This window comes from Macaca thibetana, chromosome 2 (genome assembly GCF_024542745.1).
Source record: "Macaca thibetana thibetana isolate TM-01 chromosome 2, ASM2454274v1, whole genome shotgun sequence".
Classification (NCBI taxonomy): Eukaryota; Metazoa; Chordata; class Mammalia; order Primates; family Cercopithecidae; genus Macaca; species Macaca thibetana.
The window spans coordinates 113,029,750-113,042,589 of NC_065579.1; the positions used below are offsets into that span (position 1 = coordinate 113,029,750).

A 12,840-nucleotide genomic window follows, 5' to 3' on the forward strand; every position below is an offset into this window, starting at 1 on the left:
TGGACCCACAACCTTATAGAAGGAAGTAAGGCTTACAAAGTGTGAGGGGAGCTTTGGGCTTTAAAAAGAGGAGCTCTAAATCCCTTGAACCCACTTCCTCTCCATCTCTGCCAAAACAGTGAAGGCAGAGGTCGAGAATTCTAACTCCGAGGTTCTGTGCAATCTTCAAAAGTCTTCAGAGGCATTCAGGAGCAGGGGAAGAGGGGGAGGAGAAATAGGGGAAGGGAGGAAGAGAGGAGGAGAACGAGGATGGGAGAAACACTGTTTACCTGAGAGTAAACAGTATGTTTAGGGCAAACATATCTGTTTCATGTAATGTTGGAGACAGACTGGAATTCCAGCCCTTATTCTGAGACTCCTTATCTATGTGACTTTGGACAAGTCACTTGACCTCTCTGAGCCTCATCTTCCTCCTGTGTAAAACAGGATAACAATGGTTCCCACCCCGTGGACGAGGGGGCTATGAGGATGAAATGAGGTAATTCATGCAAAGCTCTGAGCAGAACATCTGGAAAACTGCAATTCTCTGTAGAAGTGAGGAGCTGCAGTTGTTACACTATCAGCAAGGCTGAAGATAAGTTCACTGCCCCTTGGGAAGTCCCAGATAACGAGTTCATTAGGCACAACAGCCTTTCCCAAGGGTTGGGTGTGTGGGGAGACCTTGCCAACCTTCCCTTTCTAGCTTGTGCTGCCACCTACTGGTGAGGACCAGAATTACAGCTTCTGGAAAGCTCTCCCTATGACCCCACCCCTCACAGCTCCATCCTCACTCCTGGGGTGGGTGGGAGGCACATTGGCAGGGAGCGGGGAGGCAAATCCAAGCCCCCAGTTCTGAGGTCACGATTAGCTTGCAGAGATTCCTTAAGGCTTGCCGACCCCAGTGAGAAAGTGTCCCAAGTCTTATCCATTTCACTTTCTGATGATCCCCGGGACAGGCCCCTGGTCCAGGCCACCACCCTCTCTTCCCGGATGACACGACATCCTCACTGGCCTCCCTTCCTCTACCCTTCTCACAGCAGCAAGGAATTTTCAAAATATGCAGATCCGGTCACCTTGCCCCCAGCTTAAATCTCCCAGTGTGTCCCTGCCCTGGGACAAAGTCCAAGCCCTCTGCCCAGCTCACAAGTCCCCTTGGGCTCCTACCTCCCACTCAGCCCTGTCACCCACCCTCTGCCCCTTCCAGGCCTTGTTTGTGCTGTTCCCTGGCCTGATATGCTCTTCCCTCCCTTCTTTGCCTGGCGAGCTCCTACACACTCCTGAGGGCTCAGCGTGGGTGCTGCTTCCTCCAGGATGCCTTCCTAGATCCCCAAGGCTGGGGCAGGGGTCCTGTAGTCTTCCCCCTTACCAAGCCATGTTGTCTCTGGATTTGTATCACGCGCTAGACTGAGTGGGATTTTCTTCACCGACTGCTGGGTTTTCTTCACTGCAGCAGCCGCAAGCCTACCGGACTCTTGATGAATAGCAGGTGAGTCTTAACTGCTTGCTGAGTGATCAGAGTGACTCTTTATGGCGATAAAGATCCAACTCTCTACAGCTCGAGCTGACCTGGGGGTCCCTGTAGTGGCCACAATGTCCTGAAAATGACGTTGAGAGTCTGACGGGTGTTTGCCACTTTTGTGACACCCAGCCCAGGGGGGCCTAGTGTGACTGGCTTGAGAATGCAGTCTCCTTGGTGGGTTATGGGGGTACAACGATGGCCACTTGGGCTTATCTTCTGGCTTATTCTGGGCATCTGAGGATGTGTCCCCTGAGGCCTACACCTTGTCAAGGAGTGGGAGGCTGGAGGAGGGCATGATCCCTCATCTCTCCCTTGTGTTTCCTGGTGTGGAACAGCACGTTGCCTCTTCCACGGGCTCCACATGGCAGTGGCAAGTGCAGCTCCCCCACTCTGAGCTCTTTCTCCTTGAGAACTGACCCGTTTTATGACAACAATTCCTGCAGACCTGGAGGTCTTATCTCCCAGGCCAGGCTGGGGCTCAGTCCCATCCAGCTGGCCATGCCCACCGCCTCTCTTAGGATGGGTCCCCCAGGACCCCACTTGGGATAGGGATCGTCATGTAGGTGATTGATTTGTTAAGGACTGGCCCCTGGGGACACTGGTAAGGCAGTGGAGGAGCAGGATGGGAAAGGGGAAGGAGGTAAGCAAAGGGACACTTGCAGGCAAAGTCCCAGTTCCCGCCTGATCCCTCTGGGAATCCTGGAGTGTAAATATCGCACCTCGTGGTCATCATGCCCCAGGATTAGGAGCTGGCCTTTCACATTCCCACACCTGCCTGTCATTAGCTAAGGAGCTTCCTGGTCTGTCTTCTTTGCACTTGTGCTCAAAGAAGGTATGAGTAGCCAAAGGCAGTTCTTCAAAGAAGAGTTCAGACTGACCATTAGCAATAAAATGTGGGAAAGGGGAACTGGGACTCTTCCCTGCATTCTCTGATTGAGCCAGTTGACATAGTCTCTGTCTTCTTTGAAGTGTTGCGCGGTGCACTGTCTGGAAAAGTCCATGTGTCTTCTCTTCAACCACGCAGCTACCCCATGTCTTAAAATGGTGGCCACTGCCAAGAGCCCTCTGCCTAGCCCTGTCCCTGCTCATAAGCTCACTTTAGAGGTCTTTATACGTTCTTTAAAAATTTTATAAGGTACTCTTGCTTGTTGTAAAGAGAAATTTCCAAGCTCTCAAAGGTGTTTATGGTCATGATGAAAATTTCCTGCCAGCTTCATTCCCAGAGCAGGTTTCTGGGAAGATGTTTTCCAGGTAGTCCACTGATGTGGTTGGAAGTGGTTATTCAGGCCTGCCAGCATGCTCCCCCTTTCATCCCTGAGGGTGAGCTGAGGTGAGTTGGGCAGGGAGTGATGGAATTGACAGGATGTCTGGATGGGCACCTTCTGGCTTCCTCAGCCAACCCTGAGCATGGCTCTCCCCAGGGCTCTTTGAATTTTTTTTTTTTGAGATGGGGTCTCACTCTGTCACCCAGGCTGGAGTGCAGTGGTGCAATCTCAGCTCACTGCAACCCCCACCTCCCGGGTTCAAATGATTCTCCTGCCTCAGCCTCCCAAGTAGCTGGGATTACAGGCGAGTGCCACCATGCCTGGCTAACTTTTATATGTTGGCCAGGCTGGTCTTAAACTCCTGGCCTCAGGTGATCTGCCCATCTCGGTCTCCCAAAGTGCTGGGATTATAGGCATGAGCCACTGCACCTGGCCTGGACCTTGATTTTGATATCACTGCAACTGTAGCCCATGTCCCACCTGCTGTGGCCCCTGGTGGAAGGTTCACACACACTGTTGTCTCTACCCCAGGCTATCTTGGCACATCTGATGTGCTCCCAGGCCCCAGGTCTTGGGAGCTGTGAGTCCCAGGCCACTGGTGGGCATCTGTGCTTGGGCAGAGGGCTTCTTCTTCATTGAAGGGTGGTGTCCCCAGCACATACTCCGGGAGGCTGAGTAGCAACGCTTTCTGCCCCCACAACCCCCTTTCAAGACTTAGTCTAGAGCCTGGGAACTGGGCCCTTCTCAGAAACCTCAGGCAGGTCTTGGCACCGTATCCCTTGGGCCTTCCCATTTCAATGTTCTCCTGTGGCCTGCCAGCAGCTGGCATTGCCCTCTCTTGGCTGGGGGCTTGCTGTGAAGCCACAGAAGGCCACTCTTCCCTAGGCAGGGCAGGCAAGAAGCACCTAGGAATTCATATCATCCCCAACACCAGAAGCCCTCAACAAACCACTGATGGGAGTCAGTGTGTAAATACCCCAGCTCCCTCACTCCCCGGTGGAGTATCTCCAAGGTGCGTGTTTTACCCTGATTCCTAGAGCTTTGGGTGGGAGTTAGCTCCAGTCCCCACAGGGGTAGATGGGTTGAAACCACACCCTTTACTGGCTGCCTTCCCCTCCTTTCCCTCGCCATCTCACTTCCCTACTTCTCTTTTTTTTTTTTTTTTTTTTTTTTTGAGACGGAGTCTCGCTGTGTCTCCCAGGCTGGAGTGCAGTGGCGTGATCTCGGCTCACTGCAAGCTCCGCCTCCCGGGTTCACGCCATTCTCCCGCCTCAGCCTCCCAAGTAGCTGAGACTACAGGCGCCCGCCACCACGCCCGGCTAGTTTTTTTTTGTATTTTTAGTAGAGACGGGGTTTCACCATGTTAGCCAGGATAGTCTCGATCTCCTGACCTCGTGATCCACCCGCCTCGGCCTCCCAAAGTGCTGGGATTACAGGCTTGAGCCACCGCGCCCGGCCTCACTTCCCTACTTCTCTACTGGTGTTTCCCACAATCACCTCCCAAATATACTGCCTGCCCTTGCATCCTTGTTGCAGGGTCTGCTCCTGGGGCAGAGACAGCCCGGCTGTCTTCCCTGAAGCCAGCAGCACAGCTTGGCTGCTCCTTCCAGCCGGGTTCAGATCTACCCCTCCTTACCCTCTCCTGCTCTGGACTTGCTCCAGCTCTCCTTCAGACAGCGGGTGATGACAGTATTCCTTGCGTCCTGTCCCCGGCTCCCTCTGTTCCCGTCCATCCCACATGTTATGCAGGAACCAAGGATTCTCTCAGGCCCATGGGAAATCCCAGAAACACAGCTCCCTCACAGCTGCCTAAGGGGGAGCCTGAAGCTGTCACCGACCTGTCTGACCCGTGGCCCATGCTGAGTCTGGAGCAGTTCAATCCCAGGGAGAAATGTGGCCACTGGAGTGGTCAGAAAGTTCATTCAAAACCAGCAAAAATAAAATTTAATTGGGCTCAAGTCAGGGCAGTCGGTCCTTCCTCAGGACTGGCCGCCAGCAGTCCCTGACGAAAGCACCCTGTTCTCTCCACAGACAGCTGGTTCCAGAAGGATCCCCTGAGGCTGGTCTCCCGGGTAGGATGCGCTGTGGGAGGGTTCTGTTTCCAAGGAGGGGAGGCGTGACACAGCATGCAAGGACCGGCAGTGACTTCCACGTGGCACCCCCTGCTCCTCCTCCTCAGTCCCTGCCGGGCTCCGACTCCTAAGTCAGGCAGGAGCTTTTTTAGGCCCCTGGCTCAGGAAGAGCCACAGCCACCCTAAAATGGCTTCGGGGGCAAGCAGCCCTCCATCTCCAGCAGCTCTGGCCATCCCTCATATTTGTTTGTGTCTGGGCTGTTCTTTAAGAACTAGAGAGAGAGAAGACAGAGAAATATAGGCATTGAGTGAGGCCGTTTAGAACTCATGCCCGCATGGGCACTGTGCTCTAAACCTAAATGGGGGTGTGGGATGTTATTAACCCACTTCACGGATGGGGAAACTGAGGCTCAGAGAGGGGATGCAACTTGCTCAAGGTCTCAGAGATGGGATCAGAGCCCAGTTACTGCTCTCACGCCCTGAAGGGTAACCAGTTGTTGGAGAGATCTAGCCCCTCCCCTCAAATTCTCTGTGTCCCTCTAGGATACCTCAAATGACAATAATGATAGCAACAATAAAAAGAAGACTCCTAGCTCGTCTTGAGGGCTTGCTGTATGCCAGGTGCTGTTCTGCAGTGCCTTATGTATTTAATCTGCACGGTGGCCCTAGGGAGTGTGCACTGTTTACATCCCATTCTACAGATGGGAAAGCTGAGGCACAGAGGGTCACTGCCCATAGTCACTGGCTGGTAAGTGGCAGAACCACCACATAATATTAATTAATACTAATAATAAGGGATGGGGCGCAGTGGCTCACACCTATCATCCCAGTACTTTGGGAGGGTAAGGGAGGAGGGTCACTGGAGGCTAGGAGTTCAAGACCAGCCTGGGCAACATGGGAAACCCTGTCTCCAGAAAACATAAAAAAATTAGCTGGGTGTGGTGGCACATGCCTGTGGTCCCAGCTACTCAGGAGGCAGAGGTGAGAGGATCGCTTGAGCCCAGGAGGTCGAGGCTGCAGTGAGCCGAGATTGTGCCAGTGCACTACAGCCTGAGTGACAGAGTGAGACCCTGTCTCAAAAAATATACATATACTTGTAATAAGTATGTTAGAAGAATAGAATCACTTAGGATTGTGTCTAAAATGCTCAGGTTTAGTTTATGAAAGAAAAAAATGTAAATGGCAAAATCTGCTGTTGGAATCATTGTGGCTGACTCTTAGGAATTAAAAAAGAGATTCTAGATGCTACCTGTCTAAAACCCAGTTTCCCAAGTGTGGGGACAAAGAACAGACTGGCTTAGTCCCATCAGGGTGCTTGGTTCATTTTTGGGCGTCAGATCCCAGCCAGCTGGTTGCAGGTGGGTGAAGCTGGTGCTGGGCTTCCTGTACTCCCATGCTTCCTCTGTCTTGCCGGTTCCTCTGGGTCTGGAGCCCATGCTTCGGGGCAGAACAGCACCACCTGCCCATGCAGCCTCAGGCCTCTTGCCAGGGCCCTGCTGCAGCACCCCCACAGGACATTCGGGAACCACGCCACCCCCCGCCCCTGCCCACCGGCCTCCTGAGTTCTTCACAGGCAATTTCTAGTTACCTGAATACATCCTCTTAGAAACACATGCATACAGACCAAGACCACATTTTCTAGCTTAAGAAAGAAATCACAATCGTGGTGCCCTTCCTAGAGCTCAGCACATGGTTCCCTGCACTTGCCCGCTCTGGCACCTCTTGTGTGATGATGGCATTGGCCTCCTCCCTGCCTTCTCACTTCCCTCCCCGTATTCTCCATGCCCAGCCAGGGAGGCTGAAGGGATGGGGACAGGCATCCTGCTCCTTTCCCCAGGTTCCCCTTCCCTGTCACACAGCTTCATATTTCCATTTCTTTTTCCTTCCTTCATGCCTCACTTCCCCATCATCCTTCTTTTCTCCTTTTCCCTCTTCCTTTTCTGGTACTTACCTGTATACTTCCGTGTTTACATATGACCCAGCTTTTGCGAAATGGCCAAGGCGGCTTCCTGGCCAATCAGACCACCCTGTCCTTTGGAGTGAATGACAACCAAGGGCCTCTCCCCACACAATCCTCCCAATTTTAAGGCCCTCGGGAGGTGACTGGGTGACTGTTCTTCCTACCACCGCCCAGCTCCTCGTCCATCCTTCATAGGGCCGGGTTGTGGCCCAGAACCCACCTGCTCAAAGGGGCTTTTACCCCTGAGGTCTTTGGTTCCTATGAAGACCCAGCTGTCCCGGAAGCCCAGTTGTTTTGCGTAGGAACTCCCCAAGTCAGAGAAGAGTTTCCTGCTTTCATCATTCATTCTGCAGAGGACCAGAGAGGATGGTCAGGATGCGGGGGTGGGTCAAAGGGGCATCAGATGGTGGGATTCCCATGGGGCGAGGTTCCCACCCCTCTCCCCATTCAGCATCTGCCCTGGGGGTGCCTAGAGAACACGGCTGCACTCAGGAAGGACAGGGCAAAGGGCTTCAAGACTTCCTCTCTAGAAGGGCCTCAGGTGGGGCTGGAGATGTGTTAAAACAGTACTGCTCTGTTTACAAACACAATACACATTCATTTGGAAAATATGGAAGATCACAAAGAAGTAACTAAGAAATATGGTCTCACCCCTCCTCCCCTTGGCGTGATCAGTGTATATATTTCCATAGAGTGTTTTTTGCCGCTCACTTAGCACTAGAGGGTGGGCAATTTTCCATGTCCTTAAATACTTTCTTTTTTTTTTTTTTTTTTTGAGACGGAGTCTCGCTCTGTCGCCCAGGCTGGAGTGCAGTGGCCGGATCTCAGCTCACTGCAAGCTCCGCCTCCCGGGTTTACGCCATTCTCCTGCCTCAGCCTCCCGAGTAGCTGGGACTACAGGCACCTGCCACCTCGCCCGGCTAGTTTTTTGTATTTTTAGTAGAGACGGGGTTTCACCATGTTAGCCAGGATGGTCTCGATCTCCTGACCTTGTGATCCGCCCGTCTCGGCCTTAAATACTTTCTGCAGCATCATTTTTGATGCAGTCTGTCTTCATTTGTGCGTATATCGTATCCTATGTCACCATATGTCATAGTTTCTGTGGCCGGTCAGCTGTTCTATTGGACAGGGAGAGGGTTTCCAGTTTTCCACTGTGGTAATGAAGGCTGTGATCAACCTCCTAGAACATCGCTTTGCATACTTGTCTGATAATTTCCTCAAGATAAGTTGCCAGAAAATGGAGCTGGCAAAACAGCAGAAAAGGGTGTGCAGCGTTTGAAGGCATTCAGCTTGCATTACTGGGTGGCCTGGCAGGTAGAGTTTTCTACTTACTTGGTCCCCGGGTCGTCGTAGGAGGCCACCAGCACAAGTGCACCCCCTGGAATTTCTTTAAGGAATTTCACTAGGTGATTAACATCTGGGGGAGGAAGGAAAAGGTGCAGGTGATTTAGGGGAAATGAGCCCTGGTCATTCTCATGCTTGTCTACTGCCCTATGATGCAGGAGCCAGCTAGGCCCAGTGGACACTGGGCTGAGCTCAGAAGCCAGGAGGAGGAGCATCCCAGATGGAGCTCCCTGTAGCCGTTGTCCTAGGGGAGGGCAGAGTGAGCAGAGTGAGGGGGACTCATCCAGGTGATGTGGGGTGGCTTCTGGACACTGGAGTTTAGAAATTCCCCATGTGACTCTGATTTGCAGCTGAGGATGAGCACCACTGGAGAAGGGCCCTTATGTGCCTACCCCTCAGGGGACCAAGTGTCATCATCTCTCAGGTGCTCCGGGCCCTTTGCATACCCCAGACCCCATTCTACACCGGACAATGCCCAGATTATCTGTGCTGACTTTAGATGGTATAGCACGTGGCCTCAGACAGCTGAGATCCCTGGGAGACAACTTGAGTCTACTGTTAATACAACTTTCCTGCTGTGTCAGGGAGCAAGTCTCTGCGTGTGTCTTTAGTGCCTTCCTAACTTGCCTAGCTCTCTAACAGAGAGCAGCTCTAGGCTTAGCACCTGGGGGAGGCATCAGCATCCAGCTCACTGTGAAGAGTCTGATTTGTTTCCATGGTGATTATTACCATTATTATTATTATTTGGACACAGAGTTTCGCTCTTGTTGCCCAGGCTGGAGTGCAAAGGCGTGCTCTCTGCTCACCGCAACCTCTGCCTCCCGGGTTCAAGTGATTCTCCTGCCTCAGGCTGCCGAGTAGCTGGAATTACAGGTATGCGCCACCATGCCCGGCTAATTATGTGTTTTTAGTAGAATTAGAGTTTCTCCATGTTGGTCAGGCTTGTCTCGAACTCCCAACCTCAGGTGATCCGCCTGTCTCAGCCTCCCAAAGTGCTGGGATTACAGGCGTGAGCCACTGTCCCAGGGCCCTCCATTATGATTATTTTTATGGTCACTTTTCCTGCATAACAAGTAATAATAGCTTTCTACTTAAGGCAGTAATATAGTTTCCTTTTAATATATATTTACTTAGGTTAAAAAAAAAGTGATCCAATTTAAAGGAAAATACTAATAATACAGATGTTATTCTAGATATGGTGCAACTTGAGGGGGCTCAAGTTTGGCAACAAGCAACCTAGTGGTTAAAGCAGAGACTATATCTGTCAAATGAGGATGAGTAATAGCCCTGCTCATAGCATCTTTATAAAGTGCAAATGTGACAATAACTTTGGGCATACAGTAAGCATACTCTAATGGAACCAAAAATTATTAGCAGGATTGGCTGCATAATTTGCAGGATCCAGTGCAGAATGAAAATGCAGGGCCTTTTAATAAAAAATTATTCAGTATTTCAAGACCACGATGGCAGGCATCAAGCCAAGTGTGAGATTCTTCCAAGCATGGGCCCCGTGTGACTACCCTGTCCCCAGGTCACAGGCCTACAAAGCTGGTCTTGATTATTAGTATTCCAATGCAGACCCCTAGGACCTTGGGGAAGAAGCCATTCTCCCAACTAAGGCCAGCTGCCAGCCAGCTCAGTGACAGGTTTCTGGTCAACCACCACAGTTGCTCTTCTAAAGAAATGGCCCTTGAACTTTTATGACAAAAGGAGGGAGCTCTTAAAGCACCATTAATTTGTGTTGTTGCAGATGTATGGTCTGGTGCTTGTCGGGATGGACGGTGGGTATTTGGAAAACATAAAGCATGCCTTCTGCTAATGATCACCTCACTTTAAAAAGCCTTCATCCCCTTTTGTTTCCTGAAGGGAAGGGCTACTTGCTCACAATGCCTCTGTTTCTGGGTCCCCATCAGTCATGGCTACATTCAAGTTTATAATAAGGCATTTTAAAGCTTAGTTTTGTCTTCAAACTTTTTTTCCTTTTCATTCTGACAGATGATCTCCTTGCTTCTGAGTCATCTGGATGGAATGAGGGAAGAGGGGAGGGAAGGGGAAGAGGAGGGAAGGGAGAAGACTAAACCAGCTTGCCTGGACCCCTCCACCAGTCAGGCTGGACACCCTTCCACCAATTATTTCAGGTTATCATCTAATCCTCACATCAGTTTTATGGAGTGGAAACTATAGCTGCCTCTCTGTTACAGATGAAGAAACTGGGGCTCAAGAGGCGCCACTTGCTTCAGGTCATGCCTCTAAAAGTCTCTGACTCCAGAGACTGGACCTTTTCCATAAACCTGGCCCCAGGCCATGCTGGACATCAGTAGGACTCCAGGCAGGATGTCTGGTCCTCAGCCCCTGGCCTGTCCCCATCTCCTGTTGCCCCTGTCCTCAGCTCTATCCTGTACCGGGAGGGACCTTGCACACTGCATGTGGGCACTTTAGTGTGCCCATCCAAGCTCCATCCACACTACCCTCCTGTCAAGCAACAGCCAGCCCCTGGTCACCCCTCCATCCTGGGGGAGTGTCTGAAGCCTGGGGGTGGGGCACACCTGGCAAGAGACCTGCGTGGGCCCTGATGCAGACTCCGGGAGGCCTGTGTGGGCCCTGATGCGGACTCCAGGTCAGCACACCCCTAGCTCTGCAGACTCCTCACCCATGAGTTGGGACGGAGATGGAGGAGGGCCAGGAGGGGTCTTACGAAGCCCTGGGCCCAGGACAGGGTCCCAGCTGCCCATCTCTAAGAGTTGTCCTGCACATCACATCCCCAGCATTCCCCACCTCCCAAATTTCAGCCTCTTTCCTGCCTTCTGCTGCCTGGTAACTTTCTCCCCTCCTGGGCTCATGTGTGTAGGTGGGTGTAGACAAAGTGGGCTTTCCCTAGAGGTTGAGACAAAGACAGGGGAATTCAGGAGAGGGGAATCCCAGCTGTTTAGCAGCAGCTTGGCCCCTTCTGCTCTGTGACAGGCTTTCCTGGGTCCATGGTCACACGTGCTGTACATCCCAGGATGGCTGAGCACAGAGATGCCCTGGGGTCTCAGGGATACAGAAGGGAAATTGCATTCACCTGGGCTCTGACACCCCCTCTGATGAAAACCAATTCCTGCAGGGCACAGGTCTTTGATTCTGCTGCATTTTGAAAGCTTTTGAGAGTGTGGGGTCAGGGTTCCACCCCTGCCCATAGGTGGCTGGTTGGTGAGGAAGCTGCTGGTGGGGACTTAGATGCCCGGGATTTCAGCACAGCTAGGTCAGTACCCTGTCTCGCCCAGCCATGCTAAGAGCAAGGAGGGCAGTGACTTCCTATAAGGGGCAGCCAGGTACACAGAAAAATCTGCAAAGCACGTGGGTGCAGAGAGAAGACAAGCATCTGCTGAAAGATGTGTAGAGCTCGGAGCCTCAGGTCCAGAAAGGAGCCTTGTCCTGTCCTTGGGTCCCCAAGAGATCCCTGTAACCTTGAAATAAAATACCTTTACCTAGCAGAGCTTTAGTGGATGTGGCCGATGGGTCGCGCGGCCTCATCCATAGCACTTCAGTGACATCAACATTGACATTGCTTTGCCTTAAGGTCTTCCCTGGCCTCCAGAGTTCACTTTGCCCCCAGGGCAGGCCAGAATTGCATGCCAAGGAATTAGAGGCATGGGCACCTCAGTCCCCTCGATTCTCTGGGAGATCTCTGGGGCATGTATTCCACACTGGCTCCAGGGTTCCAACTTTGGTTAAAGGCTCAGTGACACATTCTTCACAGGCTTCCTTCCTGTCGCTGTCTGCTCCCTACTCCCTTACTGACGTTTCCTAAGCTCACTTCTTAAATAAAGCATTGCAATTGAATCCCTGTCTCAGGATCTGAGTCTGGGACATCCCAACTGAGGTGGCCAGAAGGAGTTTCAAAAGCAGCAGGACACCCTCAACCTGCTACTGCACCTCTTCCTGGGTGCCTCCTGTGGAAAGAAGCACGAGGTACCTCGAGCCACCAGGTCCCTTGCCACATGAAGAGGCTCAGCCGTCTGCACCACACCCCCCACTGTGACTTCAGTGTCAGCAGAGGCACCTACCTCCAGAGTACATGTCAAATGCCCTCTGTCCCAGCACAGCTCCTGTGGTTCCTAGAGGTTAAGAGGAGAACAATTATCCCCTGTAACGCGTGTCGTTCTGCCTGTCGTTCTGCTGAAAATGGCTAATCTGTAGTCTAAGATCTAAAAACAGAACAAGAATATAATGAAATAAGGTCCTATAAAGAGCATGCAGGACTAAAGCAGGTGTCCAGGGATGGCTGGGCTCATCTGAGAGGTTCAAGAATGTAATGGCTAAGGGCGTCTCTGGAATCGAACTGAGTCTACTCGGTCTGAGTCTGTGTTCTGTCCTACCACTGTCTAACTCAGGACTTAGCATTTTGACCTCAATTCTTGCATCTGTACAGTGGGTTGTGGGAACTAAAGGAGATACATTTAAAATATTAATAGTAGTCATACAAGATGAATTTTAGCTGCAAAATCAAAATCAAAATGATAGTCGTCATCATTATTTCCACCTATATAGAAAACCTACAACTGGAGTCCTCCACCTCTCGAAGGCAAAGGGATTTGTGTTGGGCTAAGCGGTACTCAGTTTCCCAAGGTCCAGTAACCCGGATTGCGTTTGTGGATTTTGTGGGAGGAGGCGTCCGAAGGCCAAACCCTCCAGGGAACCGGGTCTTCGGGAGGAACGTTA

The 12,840-nt window shown here is 51.8% G+C and overlaps 1 protein-coding gene across 1 annotated transcript in view; it reads right to left on the reverse strand.

The window, feature by feature from the left end:
- Window positions 1–4,684: 4,684 nt before the first annotated feature.
- FAM3D (FAM3 metabolism regulating signaling molecule D) overlaps window positions 4,685–12,840 on the reverse strand; it is a 33,771-nt gene continuing 25,615 nt past the window's right edge. The window contains exons 7-10 of the mRNA XM_050781259.1: window positions 12,186–12,236; window positions 8,128–8,212; window positions 7,016–7,142; window positions 4,685–5,107 (exon numbers count right to left, since the gene is read on the reverse strand). Of these exons, the coding sequence (XP_050637216.1) occupies window positions 5,018–5,107; window positions 7,016–7,142; window positions 8,128–8,212; window positions 12,186–12,236 (353 nt within the window). The 3' untranslated portion in view covers window positions 4,685–5,017. The remainder of the gene's footprint in view (window positions 5,108–7,015; window positions 7,143–8,127; window positions 8,213–12,185; window positions 12,237–12,840) is intronic.